General features: G+C 43.0%; 2 protein-coding genes across 2 annotated transcripts; both read left to right on the forward strand.

Moving 5' to 3' along the window:
- Positions 1-389: 389 nt before the first annotated feature.
- Positions 390-3,359, forward strand: LOC115379325 (cell wall protein DAN4-like). Its single transcript, XM_030080028.1, has 5 exons — positions 390-695; positions 1,970-2,224; positions 2,382-2,446; positions 2,542-2,687; positions 2,813-3,359. The coding sequence occupies exons 1-5, from the start codon at positions 693-695 to the stop codon at positions 3,055-3,057; spliced, it is 714 nt and encodes a 237-aa protein (XP_029935888.1). The 5' UTR covers positions 390-692; the 3' UTR covers positions 3,058-3,359.
- A 6,584-nt stretch (positions 3,360-9,943) lies between these two features.
- On the forward strand, positions 9,944-10,909 carry LOC115361985 (probable beta-glucosidase btgE; the record flags this gene model as incomplete). The annotated part of the gene is made up of 2 exons (XM_030055732.1): positions 9,944-9,991; positions 10,856-10,909. Coding segments are annotated over 2 exons (102 nt in total), but the record flags the coding sequence as incomplete, so codon positions are not given.
- Between the last annotated feature and the right edge of the window lie 1,185 nt (positions 10,910-12,094).

The raw sequence follows: 12,094 nt of genomic DNA on the forward strand, positions 1-12,094 counted from the left end.
CCCCCACAACCACAACTGCTGCCCCCACAACAACCACTGCAGCTCCAACAACAACAACAGCATCTCCCACTACCACAACAGTAACTCCAACAACTACAACATCGGCACCAACAACCACAACAGCCACTCCCACAACCACAACTTCAGCTCCAACAACAACTACAGCAGTACCAACAACCACCACAGTTGCACCCATAACTACAACTGCTGTCCCCACAACCACAACTGCAGCTCCCACAACCACAACTGCAGCACCAACAACCACAACTGCAGCTCCTACCACTACAACTGCAGCACCCACAACAACAACTCCAGCTCCCACAACCACAACTGCTGCTCCAACAACCACCACAGCAGTACCAACAACCACCACAGCCGCTCCCACAACCACAACAGCAGCTCCAACAACCACAACAGCCGCACCTACAACAACAGCAGCTCCTTCCACAACAACCGCAGCTCCAACAACTACAACAATTACACCAACAACCACCTCAGCCACTGCCACAACCACAACTGCTGTCCCCACTACCACAACTGCTGCCCACACAACTACAAGTACAGCTCCCTCAACTACAACAGTGGCGCCAACAACCACAACAACAACACCCACAACTACAAATGCAGGTCACACAACTATAACAGCAGCTCTCACAACCACAACAGCAGCCCCAACAACGACAACAGAAGCAATGGTAAGTAACTTTTTTATTTTTTAGCATATTTTTGTATTTACTCCTCCAGTTTTTTCGTCATTAATTCCAGAAGTCGTTATTAATCGTGGGAATTATGAACACCATTCGACTAGGTAATATATTTCATTGACACGCTTAATAATAATTTTAATAACGCAGAGCGGGACTTACAACTTTGTTATAGTCACGTATCTATCACATTTTCTATTGTCCAAATTAAACATTGTTAAAAATGGTAATCCATATCTGAAAATTATATTGGACAAGAGGTCATATATGAATAACTGCCTTTTTAGTGAAAGTAGAAAAAAATATTAAATGTGTCTTTGAATTTCTTGCACCTAGTTTCTTGTTATAATTTTCAAAAAATTAATATTTTAATTTTGCCATCAATGCTATTATTACCAGTGCGTGACTAGTTCACACAATTTATTCAATCAATTAAATCGACTTGAAAAACACTATTTAATGCATGCACACACACACATACACTTGCACACTCTTATTATAAGAAAGAATAAAAAATGTGAATATGTTTTCCTCAGGTTATCTTAACTTTCATCATAATACGTGCTCATTAGCATATAACCAGTAATGTTTTGAGAAAAAAAAAAAAAACTCAAAACAAAACTTGTTTGTTTTGTTTTGAAGTTTCAAAACAAAAGCATAAAGCATTGCTTTTGAGGCACATTGCTTCTTAAGGAGGCATATTGCTTCTTTAGTCTAGCGCCTCTGAGTATTTGTGCATGCTGGTCCAGTATGAAGGTGCATCTCCACATTGATGAGGGTCTTTGCAAAGAATTATTTCCAATGACACACACAATAGCATGGAGCATGAGTACATTTGCTTCTGCTCTGTAGCTTACCGCTCTAACAATGAGCAGGTAAAACACTTTTAGTTCAGTTAAACACCGTTCGGAGCACATTGAGGGGGCCTGCAATTGTCCTGTTCATTATGATTGCAGGCTACATTTTGCTGCTCAAAGCAAAATCTTGACCTAAGACATAATTGAATTCTTCACTGGAGCTCAGCTACATAGCAATGAGCTGTGTCTAGTGCATCCACTGAATGTTTTTCAGGAGAAACAAACCACAAATGGAGTGTGGTGAAAATACATTTTGCTACATCCGCATGTTCACCGTGCGTCTTCGCGTCACAACGGTGACTTGAAACGTCTGTGCGGCCATCTTTATTTCTCTTAGGGACAAAACGGCTTGTGATCTCGTAGAAATCCGCGGACCTTCTATACTTTGCACTATTTATCCACTTCCAGATTTCACCAGCAACAACAGAAGCATCCACAGCCAGTGTTTTGACAACTGTGGCTTCTAATACAGCTTCTGTTACAACTACATCGAATACACAGATAACCACAACCAGTGCCACAACTACGGAAGCGAGTGGTCCCCCGCAAAGTGGTGAGGGCTTCCTAATTCTGCTGTTGGATCTAGACCGTCCTTTCATCCCACAATACAACAATCCACAGTCTCAACAATACAAAGACCTGGCTAACAATGTTACAGCAGAGGTAATATGTCACTCATTTATTAACATGTCTTTTTTGATCATTTAAATGTAGTGTATATTTGCCTCAATAATTCATATTACTGTATTGTAAAGGACATTTATACTTAATTTTGAGACATTAAGCAAAGTCAACAATCTTTTTTTTCCCCTTTCTTTAGTGTAACAAAGGGTACCAAATTGTGTATCCAGAGACTTTCCTGAGATGTAGTATTAAAGGTTTTCGGTAAGTAATACTTAAAACACATTTTATTTTTGCTTGAGTGATGATTCATGATTGCTCCCAAAATGTTGCCAGCTGAATGTCCTTTCTCTCATTAGGCCCGGTTCAGTTGTAGTGGAAACCAATTTGATCTTCAAGAATGAGACAGTGGTTCCTACAGCCTCTCATGCAGTGGTGTCTCTTGAAAAGGCAATCAATGAATCAAAGGTGTTCCTTGATGTCATCCCAAACACTATCAGAACAGGTTAGTGTTAGTGTACCATGCAGCATCTCATTTTCAGTTGTATTAACATGCTTGCAATAGCTTTTTAAATTACCACAAACTAACTACAGCTTTTTTCATGTACTTTTATAACTGTTATACCACAGCAAATACAACATCAAATTCAACAACTGCCACACCAACAACTGCAACAACCACAGCTGTGGATACAACAACAACAACAACAGCAACCACCATAGCTGTGGATACAACAGCATCACCAACAACAACTACAGCTGCAACATTGACCATCACCAGCAGAGCAATGGCATCAACCAGACCTCTGAATGTGCTCACTTTACTGCTAATTCCTCTTGCTTTCTTTGTAACAGACCGGCAATGCCTTCTCTAAGAATGGATAAACAATTAAAGTGATCAGAAATGGACAGTCAGATGTAATCAATATCACTGAAAAAATTCAGTGTAAGAATTGGGTATAACAATAAATCCATTTCTTTAGCACATGTAACACTACCATTTATAAATCCATTCAAGCACTGCCTAGCAAATGTAATATATTTTGCAACAACGTTAATGTATCTTAATTTATAATATTGTTCATGTAGTGTCTGATATCATAGCAAACATATATTTGTGAATTATTTATTATATATTACATGCACTTCTTTTGGTTGTTATACAGTGGTCCCTCGTTTATCGCGGGAGTTACATTCTAAAAATAACCCTCAATAGGCGAAATCCGCGAGGTAGTCAGCTTTATTTTTTACAATTATTATAGATGTTTTAAGGCTGTAAAACCCCTCACTACACACTTTATACACTTTTGTCAGACAGGCATTAACATTTTCTCACTTTTCTCTCTTGTTTAAACACTCAAAGTTCAAACCTTCATAGAAAAATAAGTCCAGTATTATAGAATGAACGCATTCTGTACAGTACAGGAGACACGGCACGGAGGAGATTGATTGACAATGGTCTACAGTCCCTTAGCCAAACAGTACGCAGAACACAATGCGCTGTTTAAAAAAAAAAGAAAAGAAAAGAAAAAGCATGCAAAATTGCACTAAAAAAATCTGCGAAACTGCGAGGCCGCGAAAACTGAACCGCGTATAGCGAGGGACAACTGTATTGCACTTAAGTTTTGTTTTACTAAGACACATTTCTTGAAATTTTGCTGCACTTCCCAAAACTCAACATAAAAATGAAAAACTGTGCACCCATTTTTCACAAACTTCAACGTGCGATGTCAAAACCAAACTTTCCACTCAAAACCAACACTCCTGTATGGAGTTTAGGAATGGAGAATGTAGGAGACAGACGTTTTTGAATCTTCAGTTGTTAGTGGAACAGTCGGTGGAAACTGACTGTCCCAGACGACATTGTAACTTGGCTTCTCTGGCTGTGCTGACTCTAACCATATCTAGTCAAAATACAGGATCCCACAGACCATGAAGGAAATCCCGGAATTTGGATAGGTGTGTGAACAGTTTTGACTCATGATTTACACCTGGAGACTTGTGTGTTAACTGGGATCCAGTTAACACACTTGACCTGATGGTATTGATGACCAGTGCGAGTTTTTCCACAAAAAGTTAAACAAACCTCGAACATATTTGAAAATAGGGAAATAGTATTTATCATTTTTGGAAATCAGGCTGTCTTTTGGAAGATGGTGTTATGGTTTTGGATGTTTAGTCAATAGGCCCAGTTATAGCGTGTAAGCAATTGAGAAAAACTGTAATCATTGATTGATTGAGTTGTAAATGTATTTTTCATAATTGGAATATAAATAATTTGAATTAAAGAACACTGCAAGTCATGCAAAAAGACTAATGTATTTTTTAACAGGTATTTTACAAAGTTTTTTTTTGTTTTGTTTTCATTCAGGAGTTGGGGGTTTTGGATTGTGACAAGAAAGCGTAGATTAATTCATTACAAACCTCAACAGCAATGTTGAGTGATCTGAACAGTAAAAAAATCATTATTTCTATAGCACCTTTAAAAAAAAGTGCTTCACATACATAGGACATGAGCAGTAGTCCTAGATTACAACAGTAAAATATAAAAATACAAATAAATTAAAACAATTAAATATTATATAATAATTATTATTACATATTTTAAAATTATTAAATACTACTAGACAAGATTAAATGTTAAGAAAATAAAAAGCACAAGGCACGTGAGTAACTAAAGCAGGACACTGGTGTCCGGCTAGTGTTGGTTAAATCTGTGGTGGTAGCTGCATTTGAGATCAACTGATGGGAGTAATTTTTTTTTTTTTTTTTTTTGGTGACAGTTTGGACTCTTACCCATATACATGTGTTTGCTGCTCCATTGGAGTGTGATACATCCACCAAATCTGGTCCATTAAATTCTTCCCTGTCATAAGACTGGGAGCTTCATTGGGAGAGTACTACTTCAAAATAAAGTAACTTTTGAGCACTTTCATTCCTGTTTTCAGTCATCTGGCTTCCAAAATGCCTGTTTTACATATTGTTTTGCCTTAGCACTGCCTGTGTCAGCACATCTCGGCCCTGCAGTCCCATATTCTACCTGGCAGAAAACTCTCCTGCCATTTTTGAAACAATGGGGACTGAAACTGATATGTATGATATATGTACACACGCACATACACACACACACACACACACACACACACACACACACACACACATATATGTGTATATGTGTATATATACATACCAGTCAAAAGTTTGGACACACCTTCTCATTCAATGTTTTTTCTTTATTTTCATGACTTTTACATTGTAGACTCTCACTGAGGGCATCAAAACTATGAATGAACACATATGGAATTATGTAGTAAACAAAAAAGTTTTCCAACAGTCTTGAACGAGTTCCCAGAGGTGTTTAGCACTTGTTGGCCCCTTTGCCTTCACTCTGTGGTCCAGCTCACCCCAAACCATCTCGATTGGGTTCAGGTCCGGTGACTGTGGAGGCCAGGTCATCTGGCACAGCACTCCATCACTCTCCTTCTTGGTCAAATAGCCCTTACACAGCCTGGAGGTGTGTTTGGGGTCATTGTCCTGCTGAAAATAAACTATGGTCCAACTAAGCACAAACCAGATGGGATGGCATGTTGCTACAGGATGCTGCACGGTAGCCATGCTGGTTTAGTGTGCCTTCAATTGTTAATAAATCTCCAACAGTGTAACCAGCAAAGCACCCCCACACCATCACACATCACAACATAACTGATGGTCTCAACCCATGTCAGAAGGCAAGAAATTCCACAAGTGAACCCTAACAAGGCACACCTGTGAAGTGAAAACCATTTCAGTTGACTACATCATAAAGCTCATGGAGAGAAGGCCAAGGGTTTGCAGGGCTGCCAACAAAGCAAAGGGTAGCTACTTTGAGGAATCTAAAATATAAAATTATTTAATTAGTTATTTAACAGTTTTTTCTTTGCTACATGATTCCATGTATCTTGCTTCATATATTTAATGTCTTCAGTATGTATCTACAATGTAGAAAGTAGTAAAAATAAAGAAAAAAAAAAACATTGAATGAGAAGGTGTGTCCAAACTTTTGACTGGTAGTGTATATGTATATATATATGTGTGTGTGTGTGCGTGTGTGTGTGTGTGTGTGTGTGTGTGTGTGTGTGTATCTATCTATCTATCTATCCATCTATCTAACTATATATATCTATATATCTATATCTATCTATCTATCTATCTATATCTATATATCTATATTTATATATCTATATCTATAGATATATCTATATCTATCTATATTTATATATCTATATTTATATATCTATATATCTATAGATATATCTATCTATATCTATATATAGATAGATATATCTATATCTATAGATATATAGATATATATAGATATAGATAGATATATCTATAGATATATAGATAGATAGATATAGATAGATAGATAGATAGATATACAAATGTCTGTGCATGAAGAAAAATCCATCTAATACTGCCACAAAATTCAGAATGATGAAAAACCACAGCTTAATATCTTTGTGGACGAGGTGTTTGGACTGTCAATGAAAATGAAAAATGAACTTCTAATAAGGTAAGAGTACTATTTTTGTACAAATAAAAACGGACTTGCTAAACAATATTTTAAAAACAGAAAATAATTATTATAATTAATTAACGAAAGAAAATGTATGGACAGTAATCTGATAGAACTGAAGAATGAACATTTTAATTTATGATTATTGGAAAAATTGGTGTCTAGAAGTAATTTTATTCAATCAAAAATCAAATATACTAAAAGCTTAAAAATAAACAAAAATGAAATACCTATGAAAAATTAAAATGTGCATATCCAAGACTGAGCATTTTATAAAAACAAACCCACACACAAACATAACATACAAAATAAATCAATAAAAAAAATGAAGATATACATTCATGCATATATATATACACATACATTCATACAAACATAGAAACAAACTTACCTTTGAAGAAAACGATTAAGATTACATGTGATGATCAAATAATGTCAATAACATTCCTTCATTTTCTTTTTTAAATTAAATTTGATTCAAGACCACCACACCAACAACAACAACCACAACAGTGGAACCAACAACCAGCACAACAGCACGAACAAGTACAATGACGACACCAACAACCACAACAGAAGCACAAACAACCACAACAGAAGCTCCTACTACCACAACTGCAGCTCCAACAACAACTGCAGCTCCCACCACCACAACTGCAGCCACAACCACAACTGCAGCCACCACTACTACAACAGCGGCTGCAACAACCACAACAGCAGCCCCCACAACCACAACTGCTGTCCCCACAACAACCACTGCAGCTCCAACAACAACAACAACAGCAACTCCAACAACCACAACAGGGGCACCAACAACCACAACAGCGACTCCCACAACCACAACTGCAGCTACAACAAAGACTACATCAGTACCAACAACCACAACTGCTGTCCCCACAACAACCACTGCAGCTCCAACAACGACTACAGTAGTACCATCAACAACCACAGCCGCACCCACAACCACAACTGCAGCTCCCACAACCACAACTGAAGCACCAACAACAACAACTGCAGCTCTCACCACTACAACTGCAGCTCCCACAACAACTGCAGCCTCCACTACTGCAACAATGGCTCCAACGATCACAACAGCTGCCCCCACAACCACAACTGCACCTCCAACAACGAGTACAGCAGTACCAACAACCACAACTGCTGTCCCCACAACAACCACTGCAGCTCCAAAAACGACTACAGCAGTACCAACAACCACCACAGCCGCACCGACAACTACAACTGCTGTCCCCACAACCACAACTGCAGCTCCCACAACCACAACTGCAGCTCCCACAACCACAACAGCAGCTCCCACAACCACAACAGTGGCACCAACAACCACCACGGTTGCTCCCACAACAACAACAGCAGCCCCCACAACCACAAGTGCTGTCCCCACAACCACAACTGCAGCTCCCACAACCACAACTGCAGGACCAACAACCACAACTGCAGCACCAACAACAACTTCAGCTCCCACCACTACAACTGCAGCTCCCACAACAACAACTGCAGCTCTCACCACTACAACTGCAGCTCCCACAACAACTGCAGCCTCCACTACTACAACAATGGCTCCAACAACCACAACAGCTGCCCCCACAACCACAACTGCACCTCCAACAACGACTACAGCAGTACCAACAACCACAACTGCTGTCCCCACAACAACCACTGCAGCTCCAACAACGACTACAGTAGTACCAACAACAACCACAGCCGCACCCACAACCACAACTGCAGCTCCCACAACCACAACTGAAGCACCAACAACAACAACTGCAGCTCCCACCACTACAACTGCAGCTCCAACAACAACCGCAGCCTCCACTACTACAACAATGGCTCCAACAACCACAACAGCTGCCCCCACAACCACAACTGCACCTCCAACAACGACTACAGCAGTACCAACAACCACAACTGCTGTCCCCACAACAACCACTGCAGCTCCAACGACTACAGCAGTACCAACAACCATAACTGCTGTCCCCACAACCACAACTGCAGCTCCTACAACCACAACTTCAGCACTAACAACAACAACTTCAGCTCCCACCACTACAACTGCAGCACCAACAACAACAACTGCAGCTCCCACCACTACAACTGCAGCTTCAACAACAACTGCAGCCCCCACTACTACAACAGTGGCTCCAACAACCACAACCACTGCCCCCACAACCACAACTGCACCTCCAACAACGACTACAGCAGTACCAACAACCACAACTGCTGTCCCCACCACAACCACTGCAGCTCCAACAACGACTACAGTAGTACCAACAACAACCACAGCCGCACCCACAACCACAACTGCAGCTCCCACAACCACAACTGAAGCACCAACAACAACAACTGCAGCTCCCACCACTACAACTGCAGCTCCAACAACAACTGCAGCCTCCACCACTACAACAATGGCTCCAACAATCACAACAGCTGCCCCCACAACCACAACTGCACCTCCAACAACGACTACAGCAGTACCAACAACCACAACTGCTGTCCCCACAACAACCACTGCAGCTCCAACAACAACTACAGCAGTACCAACAACCACAACTGCTGTCCCCACAACCACAACTGCAGCTCCAACAACCACAACTTCAGCACCAACAACAACAACTTCAGCTCCCACCACTACAACTGCAGCACCAACAAAAACAACTGCAGCTCTCACCACTACAACTGCAGCTTCAACAACAACTGCAGCCCCCACTACTACAACAGTGGCTCCAACAACGACTACAGCAGTACCAACAACCACAACTGCTGTCCCCACAACAACCACTGCAGCTCCAACAACGACTACAGCAGTACCAACAACCACCACAGCCGCACCCACAACTACAACTGCTGTTCCCACAACCACAACTGCAGCTCCCACAACCACAACTGCAGCTCTCACAACCACAACAGCTGCTCCCACAACCACTACTACTCCTCTAACAACCACAACAGCAGCACCAACAACAACAGCAGCTCCTTCCATAACAACTTCAGCTCCAACAACTACAGCAGTTACACCAACAACCACCACATCCTCTCCCACAACCACAACTGCTGCCCCCACAACTACAAGTTCAGCTCCCTCAACTACAACAGCGGTGCGAACAACCACAACATCAGTCCCCACAACCACAAGTGCTGTCCCCACAACCACAACTGCAGCTCCCACAACCACAACTGCAGCTCCCACATCCACAACTGCAGCACCAACAACCACAACTGCAGCACCAACAACAACTTCAGCTCCCACCACTACAACTACAGCACCCACAACAACAACTGCAGCTCCCACCACTACAACTGCAGCTCCAACAACAACTGCAGCCTCCACTACTACAACAATGGCTCCAACAACCACAACAGCTGCCCCCACAACCACAACTGCACCTCCAACAACGACTACAGCAGTACCAACAACCACAACTGCTGTCCCCACAACAACCACTGCAGCTCCAACAACAACTACAGTAGTACCAACAACAACCACAGCCGCACCCACAACCACAACTGCAGCTCCCACAACCACAACTGAAGCACCAACAACAACAACTGCAGCTCCCACCACTACAACTGCAGCTCCAACAACAACTGCGGCCTCCACTACTACAACAATGGCTCCAACAACCACAATAGCTGCCCCCACAACCACAACTGCACCTCCAACAACGACTACAGCAGTACCAACAACCACAACTGCTGTCCCCACAACAACCACTGCAGCTCCAACAACGACTACAGCAGTACCAACAACCACCACAGCCGCACCCACAACTACAACTGCTATCCCCACAACCACAACTGCAGCTCCCACAACCACAACTGCAGCTCTCACAACCACAACTGCAGCTCCCACAACCACTACTGCAGCTCCCACAACCACAACTGCAGCACCAACAACCACAACTGCAGCACCAACAACCACAACTGCAGCACCAACAACTCCAGCTCCCACCACTACAACTGCAGCACCCACAACAACAACTGCAGCTCTCACCACTTCAACTGCAGCTCCCACAACAACTGCAGCCTCCACTACTACAACAATGGCTCCAACAACCACAACAGCTGCCCCCACAACCACAACTGCACCTCCAACAACGACTACAGCAGTACCAACAACCACAACTGCTGTCCCCACAACAACCACTGCAGCTCCAACAACGACTACAGTAGTACCAACAACAACCACAGCCGCACCCACAACCACAACTGCAGCTCCCACAACCACAACTGAAGCACCAACAACAACAACTGCAGCTCCCACCACTACAACTGCAGCTCCAACAACAACTGCAGCCTCCACTACTACAACAATGGCTCCAACAACCACAACAGCTGCCCCCACAACCACAACTGCACCTCCAACAACGACTACAGCAGTACCAACAACCACAACTGCTGTCCCCACAACAACCACTGCAGCTCCAACAACGACTACAGCAGTACCAACAACCACAACTGCTGTCCCCACAACCACAACTGCAGCTCCCACAACCACAACTGAAGCACCAACAACAACAACTGCAGCTCCCACCACTACAACTGCAGCTCCAACAACAACTGCAGCCTCCACTACTACAACAATGGCTTCAACAACCACAACAGCTGCCCCCACAACCACAACTGCACCTCCAACAACGACTACAGTAGTACCAACAACCACAACTGCTGTCCCCACAACAACCACTGCAGCTCCAACAACGACTACAGCAGTACCAACAACAACCACAGCCGCACCCACAACCACAACTGCAGCTCCCACCACTACAACTACAGCACCCACAACAACAACTGCAGCTCCCACCACTACAACTGCAGCTCCCACAACAACTGCAGCCTCCACTACTACAACAATGGCTCCAACAACCACAACAGCTGCCCCCACAACCACAACTGCACCTCCAACAACGACTACAGCAGTACCAACAACCACAACTGCTGTCCCCACAACAACCACTGCAGCTCCAACAACAACTACAGTAGTACCAACAACAACCACAGCCGCACCCACAACCACAACTGCAGCTCCCACAACCACAACTGAAGCACCAACAACAACAACTGCAGCTCCCACCACTACAACTGCAGCTCCAACAACAACTGCAGCCTCCACTACTACAACAATGGCTCCAACAACCACAACAGCTGCCCCCACAACCACAACTGCACCTCCAACAACGACTACAGCAGTACCAACAACCACAACTGCTGTCCCCACAACAACCACTGCAGCTCCAACAACGACTACAGCAGTACCAACAACCACCACAGCCGCACCCACAACTACAACTGCTATCCCCACAACCACAACTGCAGCTCCCACAACCACAACTGCAGCTCTCACA

The sequence above is a fragment of the Myripristis murdjan genome, chromosome 1 (genome assembly GCF_902150065.1).
Source record: "Myripristis murdjan chromosome 1, fMyrMur1.1, whole genome shotgun sequence".
In the NCBI taxonomy this organism is placed as follows: domain Eukaryota; kingdom Metazoa; phylum Chordata; class Actinopteri; order Holocentriformes; family Holocentridae; genus Myripristis; species Myripristis murdjan.